At 50.9% G+C, this 26,595-nt stretch overlaps 2 protein-coding genes across 2 annotated transcripts in view; both read right to left on the minus strand.

Annotated features, from left to right (window-relative positions):
- The window catches only part of stk38l (serine/threonine kinase 38 like), a gene marked incomplete at its 3' end in the record, with an annotated part of 387,778 nt that overhangs the window by 212,864 nt on the left and 148,319 nt on the right, over nt 1-26,595 (minus strand).
- LOC116409669 overlaps nt 13,789-26,595 on the minus strand; it is a 16,723-nt gene continuing 3,916 nt past the window's right edge. The window contains exons 3-9 of the mRNA XM_031898468.1: nt 26,169-26,286; nt 20,520-20,560; nt 17,538-17,641; nt 17,302-17,392; nt 17,007-17,056; nt 14,537-14,615; nt 13,789-14,125 (exon numbers count right to left, since the gene is read on the minus strand). Of these exons, the coding sequence (XP_031754328.1) occupies nt 13,898-14,125; nt 14,537-14,615; nt 17,007-17,056; nt 17,302-17,392; nt 17,538-17,641; nt 20,520-20,560; nt 26,169-26,286 (711 nt within the window). The 3' untranslated portion in view covers nt 13,789-13,897. The remainder of the gene's footprint in view (nt 14,126-14,536; nt 14,616-17,006; nt 17,057-17,301; nt 17,393-17,537; nt 17,642-20,519; nt 20,561-26,168; nt 26,287-26,595) is intronic.

The following is a 26,595-nucleotide window of genomic DNA, read 5'->3' on the forward strand; positions in this document are numbered from 1 at the left end:
ACCCAGGTACAGAGCTCTGATTCTCTGTACTTCCTGCTCCTGGGCTGCTCTCCTTCCCATGGTCAGGCAGGAACCTCCCCCTGGGTAAGTGAATCCAATCTCCCCCCAGTACTTACCCAGGTACAGAGCTCTGATTCTCTGTACTTCCTGCTCCTGGGCTGCTCTCTTTCCCATGGTCAGACAGGAACCTCCCCCTGGGTAAGTGAATCCAATCTCCCCCCAGTACTTACCCAGGTACAGAGCTCTGATTCTCTGTACTTCCTGCTCCTGGGCTGCTCTCTTTCCCATGGTCAGGCAGGAACCTCCCCCTGGGTAAGTGAATCCAATCTCCCCCCAGTACTTACCCCGGTACAGAGCTCTGATTCTCTGTACTTCCTGCTCCTGGGCTGCTCTCTTTCCCATGGTCAGGCAGGAACCTCCCCCTGGGTAAGTGAATCCAATCTCCCCCAGGACTTACCCAGGTACAGAGCTCTGATTCTCTGTACTTCCTGCCCCTGGGCTGCTCCCTTTCCCTATCTATCTATCTATCTATCTATCTATCATCTATCATTCTATCTATCATCTAACATTCTATCTATCTATCTATCTATCTATCTATCTATCATCTATCATTCTATCTATCATCTATCATTCTATCTATCATCTATCATTTTATCTATTGTCTATCATTCTATCTATCATCAATCATTCTATCTATCTATCTATCTATCTATCTATCTATCTATCATCTATCATTCTATCTATCTATCTATCTATCATCTATTATTCTATCTATCTATCATTCTATCTATCATTCTATCTATCTATCTATCTATCTATCTATCATCAATCATTCTATCTATCTATCTATCTATCTATCATCTATTATTCTATCTATCATTCTATCTATCTATTGTCTATCATTCTATTTATCTATCTATCTATCTATCTATCATCTATCATTCTATCATTCTATCTATCTATCTATCTATCATTCTATCTATCTATCTATCTATCTATCTATCATCTATTATTCTATCTATCATTCTATCTATCTATCGTCTATCATTCTATCTATCTATCTATCATCTATCATTCTATCTATCTATCTATAATTCTATCATTCTATCTATCTATCTATCTATCATCAATCATTCTATCTATCTATCTATCTATCATCTATTATTCTATCTATCATTCTATCTATCTATCGTCTATCATTCTATCTATCTATCTATCATCTATCATTCTATCTATCTATCTATCATCAATCATTCTATCTATCTATCTATCTATCATCTATTATTCTATCTATCATTCTATCTATCTATCGTCTATCATTCTATCTATCTATCTATCTATCATTCTATCTGCCTGTGTGCAGTTCAGGTGCAATACAGAGAACATTCCGGGCAGTACAAAGGGCCTATAGAAGGTTCCGTGGGCATTGCGCTACTGAGTGAGTACAAAGCAGTAATTGCAGGTTTAATGGCGAGTGGGGGCCGCGGGGGCCTCAGTATCTGTGACAGCGGCAGTTAAATGGGCAGATTAACCCATCAATCCTGCGGGATTATTACCCCAATGAGACTGTAATCAGCGCTCCCCTGGGATTCCGGAATTCTCCGGCGATGGCGGCGTTATGGTAAATACGACCCCGGCCGTATCATGAGATGCGAGTTCCCGAGTGGGAGGGGCCAAAGCGCAGTATATTCCTACACAAATTGCCATTATTTTTTTACCCACAATGCACCATTTTTTCCGTAGAATTCCGCCATCATTGTAGCTCTGGGGCATTAACCCCTTGCGTCCAGGGATGAAAGTGCCAGAGTCAGAGGTTGTTCTTATTATTGATTGTAAGCTCTTTGGGTCAGTAGGGACCGGTGTCTAGTTTATGCCCCAAGATGGGTTTGGTTTATCCTACTTGCTCCATTGCATTGTGGGAAATCGGTAGCCCCGTGGCTAATCCCCACCCCCAGACCAACTGGCACTTTAACCTTTACCCCCCCCGAGCCCCTCGGTCTCTGCGCCCCGAGCCGGAGAAACCCAGGTGGAGACGAGCGACGCTCAGATCCCTGATGTGTTTCCATGGCAACTGTCAACATCTGATGAATGGACTATAGATAGAAAGTGCTCATTTTGTGCGAGAGCACAACCCCGAGACGCGGCGCCGGGAAGGGTCCAACTCGCGGCAATTTGTAGCTAAATAATGGATGGATTCTTTATTTAGTTCTGCTACCCCCCACCTACCCCCACCAAGTACCCCCCAGGGAGGCTGAAAATGTAGCCTTCTATCTATAGATGAACTACAAGTCCCAGAAACTTAGGGACCACGGTCGCAATTATACACAATATGCCCCCCCAATGGCTAACATCTTGAGGTTCCATGATGGCCCTTGTAGGTTGACCACAACTACAAGTCCTTCCGGTTGGTCTTGGTGCCCAACACAAGGGGTTCCCTCAAGAAACATGTGAAGGCTGGACTGTTCAACCAGTCAGACCCACCAGAACTCAGTCTCAAGTCCAAGTTTAAAAGTGTCAATTGCAAGTCAAGACCAAAAGAGAAGAAGGATCTTGAGGTTCCATGATGGTCCTTGAAGGAATAAATGAGTAGGTAGACCCCATTGACAAGGCCTTCAGGTTGGTCTTGGTGCCCAACACAAGGGGTTCCCTCAAGAAACATGTGAAGGCTGGACTGTGTAACCGATTGGACCCACTAGAACTAACCTTAGCCAGTGGCTCCAAGTCTCAAGTCCAAGTTTATAAGTGTCAGTTCCAAGTCCAGACCAAAAGGTCAGAAGATGGAGCCAAGGCTGAAATGGAGAAGGTTCAAGTGAAGACCAATGCAAGAGAAGGACAAGTCAAGCTTGAGACCAAGACTAGAAAGGATTTAGGCAGTGGCTCCAAGTCTCAAGTTCAAGTTTAATAGTGTCAATTCCAAGTCTACACCAACAGAGCAGAAGGATCTTGAGGTTCCATGATGGTCCTTGAAGGAACAAATGAGTAGGTAGACCACAACTACAAGCCCTTCAAGTTGGTCTTGGTGCCCAAAACAAGGGGTTCCCTCAAGAAACATGTGAAGGCTGGACTGTGCAACCAGTCAGACCCACCAGAACTCAGTCTCAAGTCCAAGTTTAAAAGTGTCAATTGCAAGTCAAGACCAAAAGAGCAGAAGGATCTTGAGGTTCCATGATGGTCCTTGAAGGAATAAATGAGTCGGTAGACCCTCAACGACAAGGCCTTCAGGTTGGACTTGGTGCCCAACACAAGGGGTCCCCTCAAGAAACATATGAAAGCTGGACTGTGTAACCGATTGGACCCACTAGAACTAACCTTAGCCAGTGGCTCCAAGTCCAAGTTTATAAGTGTCAGTTCCAAGTCAAGACCAAAAGGTCAGAAGATGGAGCCAAGGCTGGAATGGAGAAGGTTCAAGTGAAGACCAATGCAAGAAAAGGACAAGCTTGAGACCAAGACTAGAAAGGATTTAGCCAGTGGCTCCAAGTCTCAAGTTCAAGTTTAATAGTGTCAATTCCAAGTCTACATCAACAGAGCAGAAGGATCTTGAGGTTCCATGATGGAACAAATGAGTAGGTAGACCGCAACTACAAGCCCTTCAGGTTGGTCTTGGTGCCCAAAACAAGGGGTTCCCTCAAGAATCATGTGATGGCTGGACTGTCTAACCAATCAAACCCACCAGAACAAACCTTAGCCAGTGGCTCCAAATCTCAAGTTCAAGTTTAAAAGTATCAGTTCCAAGTCAAGAGCAGAAGGATGAGGTTCCATGATGGTCCTTGAAGGAACAAATGAGTAGGTAGACCCCATCTACAAGCTCTTCAGGTTGGTCTTGGTGCCCAAAACAAGGGGTTCCCTCAAGAAACATGTGAAGGCTGCATTGTGTAACCAATAAGACCCACTTGAACAAACCTTAGCCAGTGGCTCCAAGTCTCAAGTCCAAATGTCAGTTCCAAGCCCAGACCAAAATATCAGAAGCTGGAGTCAAGGCTGGAATGGAGAAGGTTCAAGTGAAGACCAATGCAAGAGAGGGACAAGTCAAGCTTGAGACCAAGACTAGAAAGCATTTAGGATTCGCAAGGTGTTGAGAACAAAACAAAATGGACAATTGGACCGAGACCGAGCCAAACCCAACGCTACAGATGAGAAGACCAAAACCAACAAGACTTGTTCATGGCTACCATAGTAGGGCAACACACCCAACCCTAACTCGCCCATTCTCAACCAGAACCCTACCTGTCCCAGCTTCTCCCCACTTTTTATAGACCCGGTGGGGCAGGGGGTGTTGCCACTCTGGGAAGAGGGCAGGAGGTACCTGAGGGGGGTGGGGCTAGTGACATTAGGGGTGGAGCCATGACATCAAGGGGCGGAACTATGGTGTGGCAATCGGCAACTGGTCAATCTTCACATCATTTGGTGGATTCCTTGAAAACCCGGGCAGGCAGTGGCAACCCTACCCACAAACCTGATCTTTTTGGGGAGCTCAAGAGTATTTTGGGGGTCACTGCTACCTCTATTGAGTACAGTGTATGTGTGCACCCCTCTTTATAGATGTTATTAGGGAATCAAGTGAGTTTGAAGACCACCAGTCAGTGGGAAAGACCCAGAACCCAAGCCCAGTTCCGCTCTCCATTGCTCTCCCCCAGTGGCCCAGGCTGTTCCTGCCCGACCCTCCCCACCTGGGCTGTTGCAAAGCTTCTCCCAATAAAAGCGCATCCAGGCTCCCTCTGAGGGCTGAGACGCAGAAACATAAGATATTTCCCTAACAGCCGGGAACAGAGGCATCAAATAGAACCTTCAGCAGATGGTTCCGCCGATCCGTTTGGGAAGGAAAAAAAGAAAAAAAAAACAGAAGAAATTGAATTGTATTTAAACTCATTTAGAAAATGCTGTGAAGAAGCAGATGGTGCGTGTACTGCCGGCTCAGTCATCTGTCAGCTGCCCAGAACATTCCTTCTCTGTATATTTGTATTTATACATATGGGTAGGGGGTGCCATAGTGTTTCCCTTAGACAGTACAGTATGGGGGTACAGCTTATTGTGTGCCCAGAACATTCCTTCTCTGTATATTTGTATTTATACATATGGGTAGGGGGTGCCATAGTGTTTCCCTTAGACAGTACAGTATGGGGGTACAGCTTATTGTGTGCCCAGAGCATTCCCTCTCTGTATATTTGTATTTATACATATGGGTAGGGGGTGCCATAGTGTTTCCCTTAGACAGTACAGTATGGGGGTACAGCTTATTGTGTGCCCAGAACATTCCTTCTCTGTATATTTGTATTTATACATATGGGTAGGGGGTGCCATAGTGTTTCCCTTAGACAGTACAGTATGGGGGTACAGCTTATTGTGTGCCCAGAACATTCCTTCTCTGTATATTTGTATTTATACATATGGGTAGGGGGTGCCATAGTGTTTCCCTTAGCCAGTACAGTATGGGGGTACAGCTTATTGTGTGCCCAGAACATTCCTTCTCTGTATATTTGTATTTATACATATGGGTAGGGGGTGCCATAGTGTTTCCCTTAGACAGTACAGTATGGGGGTACAGCTTATTGTGTGCCCAGAACATTCCTTCTCTGTATATTTGTATTTATACATATGGGTAGGGGGTGCCATAGTGTTTCCCTTAGACAGTACAGTATGGGGGTACAGCTTATTGTGTGCCCAGAACATTCCCTCTCTGTATATTTGTATTTATACATATGGGTAGGGGGTGCCATAGTGTTTCCCTTAGACAGTACAGTATGGGGGTACAGCTTATTGTGTGCCCAGAACATTCCTTCTCTGTATATTTGTATTTATACATATGGGTAGGGGGTGCCATAGTGTTTCCCTTAGACAGTACAGTATGGAGGTACAGCTTATTGTGTGCCCAGAACATTCCCTCTCTGTATATTTGTATTTATACATATGGGTAGGGGGTGCCATAGTGTTTCCCTTAGACAGTACAGTATGGGGGTACAGCTTATTGTGTGCCCAGAACATTCCTTCTCTGTATATTTGTATTTATACATATGGGTAGGGGGTGCCATAGTGTTTCCCTTAGACAGTACAGTATGGGGGTACAGCTTATTGTGTGCCCAGAACATTCCCTCTCTGTATATTTGTATTTATACATATGGGTAGGGGGTGCCATAGTGTTTCCCTTAGACAGTACAGTATGGGGGTACAGCTTATTGTGTGCCCAGAACATTCCCTCTCTGTATATTTGTATTTATACATATGGGTAGGGGGTGCCATAGTGTTTCCCTTAGACAGTACAGTATGGGGGTACAGCTTATTGTGTGCAATCTTCGCTGGCTCCTCCTACTGATTTAATATTCAGCCAGCAGAGCCAATAGGTGCCATTTATTAAAGGCCAAGTCCCTTACGGTATATTTATATCCAGACTGAATTGATAGTATTTGCGGCGCCTCCTTCCCCAGTGAGATCCGTCGGGCGATTTAATGAGGAGACGCTGAGCCGGCGCCGCTCTCTCTCCACTAGTCATTAACGTGAGGAGCTCAGAGAGGCTGAAGAGGGGATTAGCCCCGGGGGGTTGCACTTTATTAGGCAGATAAACAGCGGAATGACTGGAGCCTCTCAAATAATGAGACGATTGGTGCCCGGGTAGTGCCAACTCCTGCCCTGTAAACTCTCATACCCTGACTGCCCTTACAGTAAGGAACCCCTTCCTGTGCTGATGGTGAGATCCCCTTTCCTCCCCACCCCCAATGAATCACTCATTCCCCCTCTCTTGGTAGGGAACCCCATAACCTGACTGCCCTTACAGTAAGGAACCCCTTCCTATGCTGATAGTGAGATCCCCTTTCCTCCCCACCCCCAATGTATCACTCATTCCCCCTCTCTTGGTAGAGAGTCCCATAACCTGACTGCCCTTACAGTAAGGAACCCCTTCCTATGCTGATGGTGAGATCCCCTTTCACCCCCACCCCCAATGTATCACTCATTCCCCCTCTCTGGGTAGGGAATCCCATAACCTGACTGCCCTTACAGTAAGGAACCCCTTCCTGTGCTGATGGTGAGATCCCCTTTCCTCCCCACCCCCAATGAATCACTCATTCCCCCTCTCTTGGTAGGGAACCCCATAACCTGACTGCCCTTACAGTAAGGAACCCCTTCCTATGCTGATAGTGAGATCCCCTTTCCTCCCCACCCCCAATGTATCACTCATTCCCCCTCTCTTGGTAGAGAGTCCCATAACCTGACTGCCCTTACAGTAAGGAACCCCTTCCTATGCTGATGGTGAGATCCCCTTTCACCCCCACCCCCAATGTATCACTCATTCCCCCTCTCTGGGTAGGGAATCCCATAACCTGACTGCCCTTACAGTAAGGAACCCCTTCCTATGCTGATGGTGAGATCCCCTTTCCTCCCCACCCCCAATGAATCACTCATTCCCCCTCTCTTGGTAGGGAATCCCATAACCTGACTGCCCTTACAGTAAGGAACCCCTTCCTATGCTGATGGTGAGATCCCCTTTCACCCCCACCCCCAATGTATCACTCATTCCCCCTCTCTGGGTAGGGAACCCCATAACCTGACTGCCCTTACAGTGAGGAACCCCTTCCTATGCTGATGGTGAGATCTCCTTTCCTCCCCACCCCCAATGTATCACTCATTCCCCCTCTCTTGGTAGGGAACCCCATAACCTGACTGCCCTTACAGTAAGGAACCCCTTCCTATGCTGATGATGAGATCCCCTTTCCTCCCCACCCCCAATGTATCACTCATTCCCCCTCTCTTGGTAGGGAACCCCATAACCTGACTGCCCTTACAGTAAGGAACCCCTCCCTATGCTGATGGTGAGATCCCCTTTCCTCCACTCATTTCTACCACTGAAAAGCAGAAATATAAAGCAAATCAGTACAAAAGAGACCACTGAATGGAGCAAATTAAAAAAGAAATAAACCCCCGAGGTGACGGATCTGTCTGAAGTGACTGCCGACATCCCTCAGTCTCTCCAATATCATTTCATTCTGACGTGAGATCTTTCTTGTTGTCTCTATACAAGTTATTCCTCCGCTGCAAATGTTTTCATTTCCTTTATCCACGGAACAATTTGTTTGACATTCCGCCTTCACTCAGTGCCCAGACATCCCAGATAAAATGGACAAATAGGAAACAGAGAGGGGTGTGGGTCAGGCTGGAATAGATATAGATAGATAGATAGATAGAGAGATAGATAGAGATGGATACAGAGATGGATAGATAGATAGATAGATAGATAGATAGATAGATAGATAGATAGATAGATCTCCAGGTACAGAGCTCTGATTCTCTGTACTTCCTGCTCCTGGGCTGCTCTCTTTCCCATGGTCAGGCAGGAACCCTCCCCAGGGTAAGTGAATCCAATCTCCCCCAGTACTTACCCAGGTACAGAGCTCTGATTCTCTGTACTTCCTGCTCCTGGGCTGCTCTCTTTCCCATGGTCAGGCAGGAACCTCCCCCCCCCCTGGGTAAGTGAATCCAATCTCCCCCCAGTACTTACCCAGGTACAGAGCTCTGATTCTCTGTACTTCCTGCTCCTGGGCTGCTCTCTTTCCCATGGTCAGGCAGGAACCTCCCCCTGGGTAAGTGAATCCAATCTCCCCCCAGTACTTACCCAGGTACAGAGCTCTGATTCTCTGTACTTCCTGCTCCTGGGCTGCTCTCTTTCCCATGGTCAGGCAGGAACTCCCCCCTGGGTAAGTGAATCCAATCTCCCCCCAGTACTTACCCAGGTACAGAGCTCTGATTCTCTGTACTTCCTGCTCCTGGGCTGCTCTCTTTCCCATGGTCAGGCAGGAACCTCCCCCTGGGTAAGTGAATCCAATCTCCCCCAGTACTTACCCCGGTACAGAGCTCTGATTCTCTGTACTTTCTGCTCCTGGGCTGCTCTCTTTCCCATGGTCAGGCAGGAACCTCCCCTTGGGTAAGTGAATCCAATCTCCCCCCAGTACTTACCCAGGTACAGAGCTCTGATTCTCTGTACTTCCTGCTCCTGGGCTGCTCTCTTTCCCATGGTCAGGCAGGAACCCCCCCCCCCCCCCTGGGAAAGTGAATCCAATCTGCCCCCAGTACTTACCCAGGTACAGAGCTCTGATTCTCTGTACTTCCTGCTCCTGGGCTGCTCTCTTTCCCATGGTCAGGCAGGAACCCCCCTGGGTAAGTGAATCCAATCTCCCCCCAGTACTTACCCAGGTACAGAGCTCTGATTCTCTGTACTTCCTGCTCCTGGGCTGCTCTCTTTCCCATGGTCAGGCAGGAACCCCCCCCCCCCTGGGAAAGTGAATCCAATGTGCCCCCAGTACTTACCCAGGTACAGAGCTCTGATTCTCTGTACTTCCTGCTCCTGGGCTGCTCTCTTTCCCATGGTCAGGCAGGAACCCCCCCTGGGTAAGTGAATCCAATCTCCCCCCAGTACTTACCCAGGTACAGAGCTCTGATTCTCTGTACTTCCTGCTCCTGGGCTGCTCTCCTTCCCATGGTCAGGCAGGAACCTCCCCCTGGGTAAGTGAATCCAATCTCCCCCCAGTACTTACCCAGGTACAGAGCTCTGATTCTCTGTACTTCCTGCTCCTGGGCTGCTCTCTTTCCCATGGTCAGGCAGGATCCTCCCCCTGGGTAAGTGAATCCAATCTCCCCCCAGTACTTACCCAGGTACAGAGCTCTGATTCTCTGTACTTCCTGCTACTGGGCTGCTCTCTTTCCCATGGTCAGGCAGGAACCTCCCCCTGGGTAAGTGAATCCAATCTCCCCCCAGTACTTACCCAGGTACAGAGCTCTGATTCTCTGTACTTCCTGCTCCTGGGCTGCTCTCTTTCCCATGGTCAGGCAGGAACCTCCCCCTGGGTAAGTGAATCCAATCTCCCCCCAGTACTTACCCAGGTACAGAGCTCTGATTCTCTGTACTTCCTGCTCCTGGGCTGCTCTCTTTCCCATGGTCAGGCAGGAACCTCCCCCTGGGTAAGTGAATCCAATCTCCCCCCAGTACTTACCCAGGTACAGAGCTCTGACTCTCTGTACTTCCTGCTCCTGGGCTGCTCTCTTTCCCATGGTCAGGCAGGAACCCCCCCCTGGGTAAGTGAATCCAATCTCCCCCCAGTACTTACCCAGGTACAGAGCTCTGATTCTCTGTACTTCCTGCTCCTGGGCTGCTCTCTTTCCCATGGTCAGACAGGAACCTCCCCCTGGGTAAGTGAATCCAATCTCCCCCCAGTACTTACCCAGGTACAGAGCTCTGATTCTCTGTACTTCCTGCTCCTGGGCTGCTCTCTTTCCCATGGTCAGGCAGGAACCTCCCCCCCTGGGTAAGTGAATCCAATCTCCCCCCAGTACTTACCCAGGTACAGAGCTCTGATTCTCTGTACTTCCTGCTCCTGGGCTGCTCTCTTTCCCATGGTCAGGCAGGAACCTCCCCCTGGGTAAGTGAATCCAATCTCCCCCCAGTACTTACCCAGGTACAGAGCTCTGATTCTCTGTACTTCCTGCTCCTGGGCTGCTCTCTTTCCCATGGTCAGGCAGGAACCCCCCCCTGGGTAAGTGAATCCAATCTCCCCCCAGTACTTACCCAGGTACAGAGCTCTGATTCTCTGTACTTCCTGCTCCTGGGCTGCTCTCTTTCCCATGGTCAGACAGGAACCTCCCCCTGGGTAAGTGAATCCAATCTCGCCCCAGTACTTACCCAGGTACAGAGCTCTGATTCTCTGTACTTCCTGCTCCTGGGCTGCTCTCTTTCCCATGGTCAGACAGGAACCTCCCCCTGGGTAAGTGAATCCAATCTCGCCCCAGTACTTACCCAGGTACAGAGCTCTGATTCTCTGTACTTCCTGCTCCTGGGCTGCTCTCTTTCCCATGGTCAGGCAGGAACCTCCCCCCCTGGGTAAGTGAATCCAATCTCCCCCCAGTACTTACCCAGGTACAGAGCTCTGATTCTCTGTACTTCCTGCTCCTGGGCTGCTCTCTTTCCCATGGTCAGGCAGGAACCTCCCCCTGGGTAAGTGAATCCAATCTCCCCCCAGTACTTACCCAGGTACAGGGCTCTGATTCTCTGTACTTCCTGCTCCTGGGCTGCTCTCTTTCCATGGTCAGACAGGAACCTCCCCCTGGGTAAGTGAATCCAATCTCCCCCCAGTACTTACCCAGGTACAGAGCTCTGATTCTCTGTACTTCCTGCTCCTGGGCTGCTCTCTTTCCCATGGTCAGGCAGGAACCCCCCCCTGGGTAAGTGAATCCAATCTCCCCCCTGTACTTACCCAGGTACAGAGCTCTGATTCTCTGTACTTCCTGCTCCTGGGCTGCTCTCTTTCCCATGGTCAGACAGGAACCTCCCCCTGGGTAAGTGAATCCAATCTCCCCCCAGTACTTACCCAGGTACAGAGCTCTGATTCTCTGTACTTCCTGCTCCTGGGCTGCTCTCTTTCCCATGGTCAGGCAGGAACCTCCCCCTGGGTAAGTGAATCCAATCTCCCCCCAGTACTTACCCAGGTACAGAGCTCTGATTCTCTGTACTTCCTGCTCCTGGGCTGCTCTCTTTCCCATGGTCAGGCAGGAACCTCCCCCTGGGTAAGTGAATCCAATCTCCCCCCAGTACTTACCCAGGTACAGAGCTCTGATTCTCTGTACTTCCTGCTCCTGGGCTGCTCTCTTTCCCATGGTCAGGCAGGAACCCCCCCTGGGTAAGTGAATCCAATCTCCCCCCAGTACTTACCCAGGTACAGAGCTCTGATTCTCTGTACTTCCTGCTCCTGGGCTGCTCTCTTTCCCATGGTCAGGCAGGAACCTCCCCCTGGGTAAGTGAATCCAATCTCCCCCCAGTACTTACCCAGGTACAGAGCTCTGATTCTCTGTACTTCCTGCTCCTGGGCTGCTCTCTTTCCCATGGTCAGGCAGGAACCTCCCCCTGGGTAAGTGAATCCAATCTCCCCCCAGTACTTACCCAGGTACAGAGCTCTGATTCTCTGTACTTCCTGCTCCTGGGCTGCTCTCTTTCCCATGGTCAGGCAGGAACCTCCCCCTGGGTAAGTGAATCCAATCTCCCCCCAGTACTTACCCAGGTACAGAGCTCTGATTCTCTGTACTTCCTGCTCCTGGGCTGCTCTCTTTCCCATGGTCAGGCAGGAACCTCCCCCTGGGTAAGTGAATCCAATCTCCCCCCAGTACTTACCCCGGTACAGACCAATCAGTTCCCAGTACCAGTACAATAGCTCAGCAGTCGGACCATATGAAAGTACAAATACTGATGTGTTTATTGCAGGGAAAGTGGAAAAGAGACTTTATGGGAATATGGATTTCATTATTAACACCGGAGATTCTGGAGTCGGTTGTTCCCCCCCCCCCCCCCCCCCGCTGGGATCCATAATGCACTGGGCTGAAATGTCACAGCAACCAAAACCCAATCGGGTGCTAAAAGCCTGGGGGGGGGGGGGGGGGGGAGTGATACGGGGGCTTCAGGGCTCATTTGGCCGATTCTAAGCAACTTTCCAATTGGTCTTCATTATTTATTTTTTTATCTTTCTATTCAGCCCCTCCCCTATTCATATTCCTGGCTCTTATTTACACCACCACCTTGTTGCTAGGGTTACCAAGACCCTCCTTGGCTTACAGGAGAGTGGGCTATAAGGGGGCAGGGCTTACAGGAGAGTGGGCTATAAGGGGGCAGGGCTCACAGGACAGTGGGCTATAAGGGGGCAGGGCTTACAGGAGAGTGGGCTATAAGGGGGCAGGGCTTTCAGGACAGTGAGCTATAAGGGGGCAGGGCTTTCAGGACAGTGGGCTATAAAGGGGCAGGGCTCACAGGACAGTGGGCTATAAGGGGGCAGGGCTTACAGGAGAGTGGGCTATAAGGGGGCAGGGCTCACAGGACAGTGGGCTATAAGGGGGCAGGGCTTACAGGAGAGTGGGCTATAAGGGGGCAGGGCTTTCAGGACAGTGAGCTATAAGGGGGCGGGGCTTGCAGGACAGTGGGCTATAAAGGGGCAGGGCTCACAGGACAGTGGGCTATAAGGGGGCAGGGCTTACAGGACAGTGGGCTATAAAGGGGCAGGGCTCACAGGACAGTGGGCTATAAGGGGGCAGGGCTTACAGGAGAGTGGGCTATAAGGGGGCAGGGCTTTCAGGACAGTGAGCTATAAGGGGGCGGGGCTTGCAGGACAGTGGGCCATAAAGGGGCAGGGCTTACAGGACAGTGGGCATAAAGGGGCAGGGCTTACAGGACAGTGGGCTGTAAGGGGGCGGGGCTTACGGGACAGGGGGCTATAAAGGGGCAGGGCTTACCCAACAGTGGGCCATAAAGGGGCAGGGCTTGCAGGAAAGTGGGCTATAAAGGGGCAGGGCTTGCAGGAAAGTGGGCTATAAAGGGGCAGGGCTTGCAGGACAGTGGGCTATAAAGGGGCAGGGCTTACAGGACAGTGGGCTATAAAGGGGCAGGGCTTACAGGACAGTGGGTTATGAGGGGGCGGGGCTTACAGGTGAGTGGGCTATAAGGGGGCGGGGCTTACTGGACGGTGGGTTGTAGGGGGCGGGGCTTACAGGATAGTGCCCTATGAGGGGGGCAGGAGAGTGGCTGCTGTGTCAGACAGGTGCTTGGCAGGGGAATAAAGGGTAACTAATGCTCCTGATGATTCCTGTTGCTAGGCAGACACAAACACATTGTCGGGGGCACAATGTGAGACCAGCGAGTATCAGTGTAGAAGTGGGTACCAGCACCACGGGCTGGGGGGTTCCGTTGCTCAGGAGGGAACCCATAGTTACGAGTCTCTCTGGGGCTGAGAGGACAGAGCAGCGGGTATATTACTAGGGAAACGAGTCACATTAAGTGAAAACATTAAATTACATATTTTTATTTTCCATGAAAGTCCCAAGTCCGACCCTTCCAGCGATATGATTGGAGCTTCCCCGCCCTGCGAGGGACACGCCCACCTTAAGGCCATTGCCATTCAGGCTGCCCATTGGCCGGTGTTTCTGGGCCCTTTCCCACAGCAGAACCTGCTTCAGGAATAATCCCATTCCCAGTCGGACTTGTCCGGTTCTGACCAAGGTCCAAAGCGCAGGGTGTGTCCGGCCCCCACCGGTGGGGCATTACCTGCCAATATGGCCCCTCGCAGTCCCGCAGGAAGAGGGCATTGTGCCTGGTGTTGGGTAAGGGGGGCTAGAAAGACAGAGCAATGATTGGTTTCCTCTGGTTGCCATGACAATGAAAGAGAACAATGGTTGGTCAATGCAAGGCAGAGTCTGCAGTGATACACTAGGGGCAACAGGTACATCCTCTCCATCAATATCTAGATATAAATGAGACCAACTGCCAACTGTACAACGTAGGGGCCCCTCATAGGCCCCGCCCCCAACCACTCCCCCCTCACTCCCATGTCTTGGGGATGAAACTTCCATACTACTAGGTTAGCCAGGCCCAACCCCCCCCCCCACCCTATTCATTAGCCCATTGGTCCCCTGGGACCTATCAACAAGTAGAATGGGGCCCCAATATTACAGTATCCAATCCTCCCCCCCATAGATCCAATAGGCGCTCGTCTCACTGTCGTTTATGATTTGTCAGACTCACCGGCTCACACTGCTCTGTTTGATCATCTCCCATTACTGAGTTTGTCCAGAAGGGCCGAGCGTTTGGCTCCGTGCGTTTCCTGAAACAGTACAGTATGGGGGTACAGCTTATTGTGTGCCCAGAACATTCCCTCTCTGTATATTTGTATTTCTACATATGGGTAGGGGGTGCCATAGTGTTTCCCTTAGACAGTACAGTATGGGGGTACAGCTTATTGTGTGCCCAGAACATTCCCTCTCTGTATATTTGTATTTATACATATGGGTAGGGGGTGCCATAGTGTTTCCCTTAGACAGTACAGTATGGGGGTACAGCTTATTGTGTGCCCAGAACATTCCTTCTCTGTATATTTGTATTTATACATATGGGTAGGGGGTGCCATAGTGTTTCCCTTAGACAGTACAGTATGGGGGTACAGCTTATTGTGTGCCCAGAACATTCCTTCTCTGTATATTTGTATTTATACATATGGGTAGGAGGTGCCATAGTGTTTCCCTTAGACAGTACAGTATGGGGGTACAGCTTATTGTGTGCCCAGAACATTCCTTCTCTGTATATTTGTATTTATACATATGGGTAGGGGGTGCCATAGTGTTTCCCTTAGACAGTACAGTATGGGGGTACAGCTTATTGTGTGCCCAGAACATTCCTTCTCTGTATATTTGTATTTATACATATGGGTAGGGGGTGCCATAGTGTTTCCCTTAGACAGTACAGTATGGGGGTACAGCTTATTGTGTGCCCAGAACATTCCCTCTCTGTATATTTGTATTTATACATATGGGTAGGGGGTGCCATAGTGTTTCCCTTAGACAGTACAGTATGGGGGTACAGCTTATTGTGTGCCCAGAACATTCCTTCTCTGTATATTTGTATTTATACATATGGGTAGGGGGTGCCATAGTGTTTCCCTTAGACAGTACAGTATGGGGGTACAGCTTATTGTGTGCCCAGAACATTCCCTCTCTGTATATTTGTATTTATACATATGGGTAGGGGGTGCCATAGTGTTTCCCTTAGACAGTACAGTATAGGGGTACAGCTTATTGTGTGCCCAGAACATTCCTTCTCTGTATATTTGTATTTATACATATGGGTAGGGGGTGCCATAGTGTTTCCCTTAGACAGTACAGTATAGGGGTACAGCTTATTGTGTGCCCAGAACATTCCTTCTCTGTATATTTGTATTTATACATATGGGTAGGGGGTGCCATAGTGTTTCCCTTAGACAGTACAGTATAGGGGTACAGCTTATTGTGTGCCCAGAACATTCCTTCTCTGTATATTTGTATTTATACATATGGGTAGGGGGTGCCATAGTGTTTCCCTTAGACAGTACAGTATGGGGGTACAGCTTATTGTGTGCCCAGAACATTCCTTCTCTGTATATTTGTATTTATACATATGGGTAGGGGGTGCCATAGTGTTTCCCTTAGACAGTACAGTATAGGGGTACAGCTTATTGTGTGCCCAGAACATTCCTTCTCTGTATATTTGTATTTATACATATGGGTAGGGGGTGCCATAGTGTTTCCCTTAGACAGTACAGTATGGGGGTACAGCTTATTGTGTGCCCAGAACATTCCTTCTCTGTATATTTGTATTTATACATATGGGTAGGGGGTGCCATAGTGTTTCCCTTAGACAGTACAGTATGGGGGTACAGCTTATTGTGTGCCCAGAACATTCCCTCTCTGTATATTTGTATTTATACATAGGGGTAGGAGGTGCCATAGTGTTTCCCTTAGACAGTACAGTATAGGGGTACAGCTTATTGTGTGCCCAGAACATTCCTTCTCTGTATATTTGTATTTATACATATGGGTAGGGGGTGCCATAGTGTTTCCCTTAGACAGTACAGTATGGGGGTACAGCTTATTGTGTGCCCAGAACATTCCTTCTCTGTATATTTGTATTTATACATATGGGTAGGGGGTGCCATAGTGTTTCCCTTAGACAGTACAGTATAGGGGTACAGCTTATTGTGTGCCCAGAACATTCCTTCTCTGTATATTTGTATTTATACATATGGGTAGGGGGTGCCATAGTGTTTCCCTTAGACAGTACAGTATGGGGGTACAGCTTATTGTGTGCCCAGAACATTCCTTCTCTGTATATTTGTATTTATACATATGGGTAGGGGGTGCCATAGTGTTTCCCTTAGACAGTACAGTATGGGGGTACAGCTTATTGTGTGCCCAGAACATTCCTTCTCTGTATATTTGTATTTATACATATGGGTAGGGGGTGCCATAGTGTTTCCCTTAGACAGTACAGTATGGGGGTACAGCTTATTGTGTGCCCAGAACATTCCCTCTCTGTATATTTGTATTTATACATATGGGTAGGGGGTGCCATAGTGTTTCCCTTAGACAGTACAGTATGGGGGTACAGCTTATTGTGTGCCCAGAACATTCCCTCTCTGTATATTTGTATTTATACATAGGGGTAGGAGGTGCCATAGTGTTACCTATAAGACAAGGATGAGATCATTGCTGGGAAGTCCAGGAATTCTTCCACCTGAGTAGAAATACAGAAAAAACTATTATTTAAAATTAGAGAAAAGGGGAGGAGACTGGAGACAGGAGGAGGAGTTAGTGTGTATGGGTGTTGGGAGGGACCATCCCAGCTTTGCTTCATCCTCCTGTCTCTATGGGGGAAACTATTCACAGTAGATAGGAGATCTCATCACCTGGGTGGGTGTGGCCTCTGGGAGTGGCTCCACCCCCAATACCTGCCCTAGGAAGTAGATGGGGGGCACTCACCATCCCCTTGGCTCTCTCCCACCCCTCTCTCTCCCCATTATCCGGGGTTTGTGTTCTCCCCGATTTCTTTTTCTTCTCCGACACATTTTTTCTGCGAAAGGGGCGGAGACACCGGATTAGTCATGTGACTTTTAAACGCAAAGTAAAGAATTTATAGCCCCTCCCCCCATACCGACTCCATTCAGATAGTGGTCAGAACTGGGCCACAGTGTCACCCAATCCAAAAGCTTATTTACCTCATAGGAGATGTGATTGGCTGGTTCTCCTCCCCACTGTGCCCTTTAATCTGCAGAACGTCTTGTTTAACCTGGTCCAATAGCAGCGAGGTATTGTCTTCTGTCTGGGGCAGAATAAATATGACATCATTCTGGGGCAGTAACTACTGACCATGGGAAAGAGAGCAGCCCAGGAGCAGGAAGTACAGAGAATCAGAGCTCTGTACCTGGGTAAGTACTGGGGGGAGATTGGATTCACTTACCCAGGGGGAGGTTCCTGCCTGACCATGGGAAAGAGAGCAGCCCAGGAGCAGGAAGTACAGAGAATCAGAGCTCTGTACCTGGGTAAGTACTGGGGGGAGATTGGATTCACTTACCCAGGGGGGGTTCCTGTCTGACCATGGGAAAGAGAGCAGCCCAGGAGCAGGAAGTACAGAGAATCAGAGCTCTGTACCTGGGTAAGTACTGGGGGGAGATTGGATTCACTTACCCGGGGGGGGGGTTCCTGCCTGACCATGGGAAAGAGAGCAGCCCAGGAGCAGGAAGTACAGAGAATCAGAGCTCTGTACCTGGGTAAGTACTGGGGGGAGATTGGATTCACTTACCCGGGGGGGGGTTCCTGCCTGACCATGGGAAAGAGAGCAGCCCAGGAGCAGGAAGTACAGAGAATCAGAGCTCTGTACCTGGGTAAGTACTGGGGGGAGATTGGATTCACTTACCCAGGGGGGGGGGGTTCCTATCTGACCATGGGAAAGAGAGCAGCCCAGGAGCAGGAAGTACAGAGAATCAGAGCTCTGTACCTGGGTAAGTACTGGGGGGAGATTGGATTCACTTACCCAGGGGGAGGTTCCTGCCTGACCATGGGAAAGAGAGCAGCCCAGGAGCAGGAAGTACAGAGAATCAGAGCTCTGTACCTGGGTAAGTACTGGGGGGAGATTGGATTCACTTACCCGGGGGGGGGGGGTTCCTGCCTGACCATGGGAAAGAGAGCAGCCCAGGAGCAGGAGGTACAGAGAATCAGAGCTCTGTACCTGGGTAAGTACTGGGGGGAGATTGGATTCACTTACCCAGGGGGGGGGGTTCCTGCCTGACCATGGGAAAGAGAGCAGCCCAGGAGCAGGAAGTACAGAGAATCAGAGCTCAGTACCTGGGTTTAATTCAGTTTACACACAGTATATATATATCTCACACCCACACATACAGTGCAATAGTCTCACAGGTGAATAAACACAATAAATCTGTTCTGTTTTCATTCAAGAATCATACGAGAATCAGAGGGGGCCCATTTTGGGGGTGTGGGGGCCATAATGGGGACCCCTTTGAGTGGGTATGAGGGCCCCTTGGTTGGTGGGCTCTGCACCTCCAAGTCTGACCCTGGGTCCCTCTGATATCCATCCTTCATTCTGTTACTCAAGCCTGGTTGCTAGGGTCAACGATCCTAACAACCACAAAACGGATCATTCAAACAGTTCGTTTCCAAAGCGAACTTTCCCTTTAAACCCCTGAACTACAACCCCCAGCCCTCCCGGCAGCAGGACGGGCAGCCGAGGGTTAATCCTCCCTCCGTCACCGCGAGCGCAGTTGTGAGTCACAACCCAGGTCCGTGCGCTTCAACCGGGATTTGCTCCCAGAATTCCTTGCTGACGTTACAGTCGTCCCACTCACTGCAGGTTCTGCCGTCAGCCCATTGGCTGGAAGTTTATTCGCTCCTGGCCCCCAACGTTCACCAGGATAATCACCCCCAGGTTACTCATTCCTGACTCACGCAGGTTGGGAGATTTCCCCTTTACAAATTATTATTTCTGTGACCTGCGCATACGAAAGAGTCTCTTTTGAGTCATCTCTGACGCTCTATTGTGTGACCGCCCACCTGTACCTGGGGGTCTCTTTGTGCCTGAGACACACGAGGGGCGCTGAGTAACATAGAGCTGGGGGGGAAGAAATTAAACCCCCCAATGAGAATGAGGAATGAATGGATATTGGGGAGTTGTATCAGGAGTCAGAACCAGCAGTGCAGGGAAGGGAAAGGGACAGTGACAGTTACACATAACTATAAACCCAGTGAGAATGAGGAATGAATGGATATTGGGGAGTTGTATCAGGAGTCAGAACCAGCAGTGCAGGGAAAGGGACAGGCACAGTGACAGTTACACATAACTATAAACCCAGTGAGAAAGAGGAATGAATGGGTATTGGGGAGTTGTATCAGGAGTCAGAACCAGCAGTGCAGGGAAGGGAAAGGGACAGACACAGTGACAGTTACACATAACTATAAACCCAGTGAGAATGAGGAATGAATGGATATTGGGGAGTTGTATCAGGAGTCAGAACCAGCAGTGCAGGGAAGGGAAAGGGACAGGCACAGTGACAGTTACACATAACTATAAACCCAGTGAGAATGAGGAATGAATGGATATTGGGGAGTTGTATCAGGAGTCAGAACCAGCAGTGCAGGGAAAGGGACAGGCACAGTGACAGTTACACATAACTATAAACCCAGTGAGAATGAGGGATGAATGGGTATTGGGGAGTTGTATCAGGAGTCAGAACCAGCAGTGCAGGGAAGGGAAAGGGACAGACACAGTGACAGTTACACATAACTATAAACCCAGTGAGAATGAGGAATGAATGGGTATTGGGGAGTTGTATCAGGAGTCAGAACCAGCAGTGCAGGGAAGGGAAAGGGACAGACACAGTGACAGTTACACATAACTATAAACCCAGTGAGAATGAGGAATGAATGGATATTGGGGAGTTGTATCAGGAGTCAGAACCAGCAGTGCAGGGAAGGGAAAGGGACAGACACAGTGACAGGGAACTGTAACTTTCCTACCAAGTCGGCACAAAGGGCCGTTCTACTAACGAGCAAGTAATTAGCTCCCTCTGCCAATGATGCCAGGTACTGAGTCACTAATAGATCATTTCCCAAAGAATAGACCATAGCAACCATCGCCCCATTACGCGCTGATGATAACGAGGGCTCATTGTATCCCGGTTACTCACCCCTGACGCAGGATCTTCCTCGGCTCCTGTATCCCCGCGCCCTGCGTCGAGCATAGAGAAACACTAATTACACACTGGGGCCACAATGGTCTCATTGGTTAAAGCAAAAGGTTCTGATTAATGAATCATCATCTGCTCAATGGGGGGAAACGGCGCCGATTGGGGGACAAACCGCGGAACCTGGAATTAAACCTATTTTTAAAGTTGATTATTTTATATCTAATTGCGGAAACGGTTACGAAAGAATCTACGTGGGAACTGCTGGGACCGAAATAACCGGGTCATTATGTGCAATTTACCCTTTATTGGTGCCTCTGCCATTTCCCTGTTGTACTAAGCACAATTCAGCAGGAACAGCCCCCTAAGTTTGCCCATAGCCTGTACAGAGAGATACCATAAACCTATGGCACATAGGGATTCCCCTGTACTAAGCACAATTCAGCAGGAACAGCCCCATAAGTTTGCTCATAGCCTGTACAGAGAGATACCATAAAACTATGGCACATAGGGATTCCCCTGTACTAAGCACAATTCAGCAGGAACAGCCCCATAAGTTTGCTCATAGCCTGTACAGAGAGATACCATAAAACTATGGCACATAGGGATTCCCCTGTACTAAGCACAATTCAGCAGGAACAGCCCCCTACGTTTGCCCATAGCCTGTACAGAGAGATACCATAAAACTATGGCACATAGGGATTCCCCTGTACTAAGCACAATTCAGCAGGAACAGCCCCCTAAGTTTACCCATAGCCTGTACAGAGAGATACCATAAAACTATGGCACATAGGGATTCCCCTGTACTAAGCACAATTCAGCAGGAACAGCCCCCTAAGTTTACCCATAGCCTGTACAGAGAGATACCATAAAACTATGGCACATAGGGATTCCCCTGTACTAAGCACAATTCAGCAGGAACAGCCCCCTAAGTTTGCCCATAGCCTGTACAGAGAGATACCATAAAACTATGGCACATAGGGATTCCCCTGTACTAAGCACAATTCAGCAGGAACAGCCCCCTAAGTTTGCCCATAGCCTGTACAGAGAGATACCATAAAACTATGGCACATAGGGATTCCCCTGTACTAAGCACAATTCAGCAGGAACAGCCCCCTAAGTTTGCCCATAGCCTGGATGAAGCTCCCACTGATAGAGGAACAAATCTTTCATTCTAGGAATCTGAAACCAAAACCAAATATTTTTCTCACTAATTAACTTTCATCACAAACTTTAAATCCATAATTTAATTATTGTCTTCTAATTAACCTCGATTCATATCTGAGTAGGGAGTCGCAACCCCTGCGCTGAGGCAATTACCCGAGGTGTCAGTCAGTGGGAAACTCTCCTTAATTGATGAAGTTGTTTAGAAAATGAACATAAAAGTCCAATTAATCTTATCAGGGAGAAGAGAGGTTAATGTAGCACCCAATAAATATAACATAGTATCTGTGGGTGCCGTCATGTGATCAATTAACCACAGAATATGCAAAGAGTAAAGTCACTGCCCACTGGGCGGGGCTAGAAAACGGATGGCAGTTTACAAAGGGGGATGGGCAGGGAGTCTGTGACTCAAGCAGTGGGTGGGGCTACAGGGGGTTCCCTGGGTATCTGGGGGAGGTACAGTGGGTTCCCTGGGTATCTGGGGGGTACGGTGGGTTCCCTGGGTATCTGGGGAGGGGTACAGGGGGTTCCCTGGGTATCTGGGGGAGGTACAGGGGGTTCCCTGGGTATCTGGGGGAGGTACAGTGGGTTCCCTGGGTATCTGGGGGGTACGGTGGGTTCCCTGGGTATCTGGGGAGGGGTACAGGGGGTTCCCTGGGTATCTGGGGGAGGTACAGGGGGTTCCCTGGGTATCTGGGGGAGGTACAGGGGGTTCCCTGGGTATCTGGGGGGGGTACAGGGGGTTCCCTGGGTATCTGGGGGAGGTACAGGGGGTTCCCTGGGTATCTGGGGGAGGTACGGTGGGTTCCCTGGGTATCTGGGGGGGGTACAGGGGGTTCCCTGGGTATCTGGGGGGTACAGTGGGTTCCCTGGGTATCTGGGGGAGGTACAGGGGGTTCCCTGGGTATCTGGGGGAGGTACAGGGGGTTCCCTGGGTATCTGGGGGAGGTATGGCGGGTTCCTGGGTATCTGGGGGAGGTACAGGGGGTTCCCTGGGTATCTGGGGGATGTACAGGGAGTTCCCTGGGTATCTGGGGGGGGTACGGGGGGTTCCCTGGGTATCTGGGGGAGGTACAGGGGGTTCCCTGGGTATCTGGGGGAGGTACAGGGGGTTCCCTGGGTATCTGGGGGAGGTACAGGGGGTTCCCTGGGTATCTGGGGGAGGTATGGCGGGTTCCCTGGGTATCTGGGGGGGGTACAGGGGGTTCCCTGGGTATCTGGGGGGGGTACGGTGGGTTCCCTGGGTATCTGGGGGAGGTACAGGGGGTTCCCTGGGTATCTGGGGCAGGTACGGTGGGTTCCCTGGGTATCTGGGGGGGGGCACAGGGGGTTCTCTGGGTATCTGGGGGAGGTACGGTGGGTTCCCTGGGTATCTGGGGGAGGTACAGGGGGTTCCCTGGGTATCTGGGGGAGGTACAGGGGGTTCCCTGGGTATCTGGGGGAGGTACAGGGGGTTCCCTGGGTATCTGGGGGGTACAGGGGGTTCCCTGGGTATCTGGGGAGGTACAGGGGGTTCCCTGGGTATCTGGGGGAGGTACAGGGGGTTCCCTGGGTATCTGGGGGAGGTACAGGGGGTTCCCTGGGTATCTGGGGGAGGTACAGTGGGTTCCCTGGGTATCTGGGGGGTACGGTGGGTTCCCTGGGTATCTGGGGAGGGGGTACAGGGGGTTCCCTGGGTATCTGGGGGAGGTACAGGGGGTTCCCTGGGTATCTGGGGGAGGTACAGGGGGTTCCCTGGGTATCTGGGGAGGGGTACAGGGGGTTCCCTGGGTATCTGGGGAGGGGTACGGTGGGTTCCCTGGGTATCTGGGGGAGGTACAGTGGGTTCCCTGGGTATCTGGGGGGTACGGTGGGTTCCCTGGGTATCTGGGGGAGGTACAGTGGGTTCCCTGGGTATCTGGGGGGTACGGTGGGTTCCCTGGGTATCTGGGGGGGTACAGGGGGTTTCCTGGGTATCTGGGGGGGTACAGGGGGTTCCCTGGGTATCTGGGGGAGGTACAGGGGGTTCCCTGGGTATCTGGGGGAGGTACAGTGGGTTCCCTGGGTATCTAGGGGGGGAGGTACGGTGGGTTCCCTGGGTATCTGGGGGAGGTACGGTGGGTTCCCTGGGTATCTGGGGGGGTACAGTGGGTTCCCTGGGTATCTGGGGGAGGTACAGGGGGTTCCCTGGGTATCTGGGGGAGGTACAGGGGGTTCCCTGGGTATCTGGGGGGGATACAGGGGGTTCCCTGGGTATCTGGGGGAGGTACAGGGGGTTCCCTGGGTATCTGGGGGGGTACAGTGGGTTCCCTGGGTATCTGGGGGAGGTACGGTGGGTTCCCTGGGTATCTGGGGGAGGTACAGGGGGTTCCCTGGGTATCTGGGGGAGGTACAGGGGGTTCCCTGGGTATCTGGGGGAGGTTACAGGGGGTTCCCTGGGTATCTGGGGGAGGTACAGTGGGTTCCCTGGGTATCTGGGGAGGTACAGGGGGTTCCCTGGGTATCTGGGGGAGGTACAGTGGGTTCCCTGGGTATCTGGGGGAGGTACGGTGGGTTCCCTGGGTATCTGGGGGAGGTACAGGGGGTTCCCTGGGTATCTGGGGGAGGTACAGGCGGTTCCCTGGGTATCTGGGGAGGTACAGGGGGTTCCCTGGGTATCTGGGGGAGGTACAGTGGGTTCCCTGGGTATCTGGGGGAGGTACGGTGGGTTCCCTGGGTACCTGGGGGAGGTATGGTGGGTTCCCTGGGTATCTGGGGGGGTACAGTGGGTTCCCTGGGTATCTGGGGGAGGTACGGTGGGTTCCCTGGGTATCTGGGGGGGTACAGTGGGTTCCCTGGGTATCTGGGGGAGGTACAGTGGGTTCCCTGGGTATCTGGGGGAGGTACAGGGGGTTCCCTGGGTATCTAGGGGGGGAGGTACGGTGGGTTCCCTGGGTATCTGGGGGAGGTACGGTGGGTTCCCTGGGTACCTGGGGGAGGTACGGTGGGTTCCCTGGGTATCTGGGGGGGTACAGGGGGTTCCCTGGGTATCTGGGGGAGGTACAGTGGGTTCCCTGGGTATCTGGGGGGGTACAGGAGTTTCCCTGGGTATCTGGGGGGGTACAGGGGGTTCCCTGGGTATCTGGGGGAGGTACAGGGGGCTCCCTGGGTATCTGGGGGAGGTACAGTAGGTTCCCTGGGTATCTGGGGGAGGTACAGGGGGTTCCCTGGGTATCTGGGGGAGGTACAGGGGGTTCCCTGGGTATCTGGGGGAGGTACAGGGGGTACCCTGGGTATCTGGGGGGGGTACGGTGGGTTCCCTGGGTATCTGGGGGAGGTACGGTGGGTTCCCTGGGTATCTGGGGGAGGTACAGGGGGTTCCCTGGGTATCTGGGGGAGGTACGGTGGGTTCCCTGGGTATCTGGGGGAGGTACGGTGGGTTCCCTGGGTATCTGGGGGAGGTACGGTGGGTTCCCTGGGTATCTGGGGGAGGTACGGTGGGTTCCCTGGGTATCTGGGGGAGGTACAGGGGGTTCCCTGGGTATCTGGGGGAGGTACGGTGGGTTCCCTGGGTATCTGGGGGAGGTACGGTGGGTTCCCTGGGTATCTGGGGGAGGTACAGGGGGTTCCCTGGGTATCTGGGGGAGGTACGGTGGGTTCCCTGGGTATCTGGGGGAGATACCCTCTTTCAGACAGAGGCGGGGCTTGCTCTAGGCATACACACTTGATTGACAGAATCAGTGGATGTTATGCCCTTGATCTCTCTGTTTAACTCAATGAGATTATGAGATTTAACCCTCTAGTGGCCACAGACAATAACTGCAGGGGGCCATTAGAGTCTATGGAATCGGCCAATGCTGGGGGGGGGTTAATATTACATTATATAAAGCTACAAATCCTGTGAAATGCAATTTCTCCCGCGAAGCAGAACCTGGAAATATCACTGACCTTTCCCTTCTGTTCTTTGTGTTTCTTTATTAGAGAAACACGGAGGAAAAACAAAGCCTGACCTTCTGCCGAGGGGAGAACAAACAGCGCAATTACTTGCCCTTTAAACCTGGGGTCGGGGAAGGGAAGTGAGGGGCGTCTGTGGGATCAAAGGGAAAGTACGGCCCAAGGGAACTCGCCGAGCAAATCTCATTCCGTTGTGTCCAATGGGACAAACAGTGTTGCAGTAGCGCAAGTTGATAAAAGACCCAATAGCGGTGCAGAATCGCCTGTTATTGGGGGTCCGGGGGGGGGTGAGAGGATGATTATGGGAGCGAGGGCTGATAGGAAGAGATTGGGGTACAAGGAATGACCCTCTGGGCACCGCTGTGCATTCTGTTGCGACAAACAGTGTTGCAGTAGCGCAAGTTGATAAAAGACCCAACAGCGGCAGCAGGGCCCCCCATACCCCCCAGCCCCCCCCCCCCCCACCCAGCGAGCGTACAGAGCGCCATTGGGGGATGGATATCAGAGTGGGATCTCTAGGGGTCCCATAAACTGTGCAGCCCCCCAATAATCTGAATTCCAGTAACAAAGCTTTACCTTGATTGGTCGATCCGGGGCCCAGCGGACACATCTTGACAGGGATCCTGAGGGGCCACAAGTGGCTCTCGAACACGTTCATGTGGGCAATGTGCTCAAAGTGCCCGGCGGCGCCCAACTGCCCAAAGCAAAGGTACGTGCATCAATGTACATATATTTAATCATTAAATGGGAACAAGATTCCTTTGTGTAACGAGGGCCGGGGCCCGGGATCCACTGAAACCTTAAGGGGGCAGTAGAACGGCCAATTCTAAGCAACTTTGCAATTGGTCTTCATTATTTACTTGTTATAGTTTATGAATTATTTGCCTTCTTCTTCTGCCTTTTTGCAGCTTTCAAATGGGGGTCACTGACCCCGGCAGCCAAACCCTATTGCTCTGTGAGGCTCCAGTTTTATTGTTACTTTTTATTCCTTATCTTTCTATTC

Source organism: Xenopus tropicalis, chromosome 3 (assembly GCF_000004195.4).
Source record: "Xenopus tropicalis strain Nigerian chromosome 3, UCB_Xtro_10.0, whole genome shotgun sequence".
NCBI classification, from domain to species: domain Eukaryota; kingdom Metazoa; phylum Chordata; class Amphibia; order Anura; family Pipidae; genus Xenopus; species Xenopus tropicalis.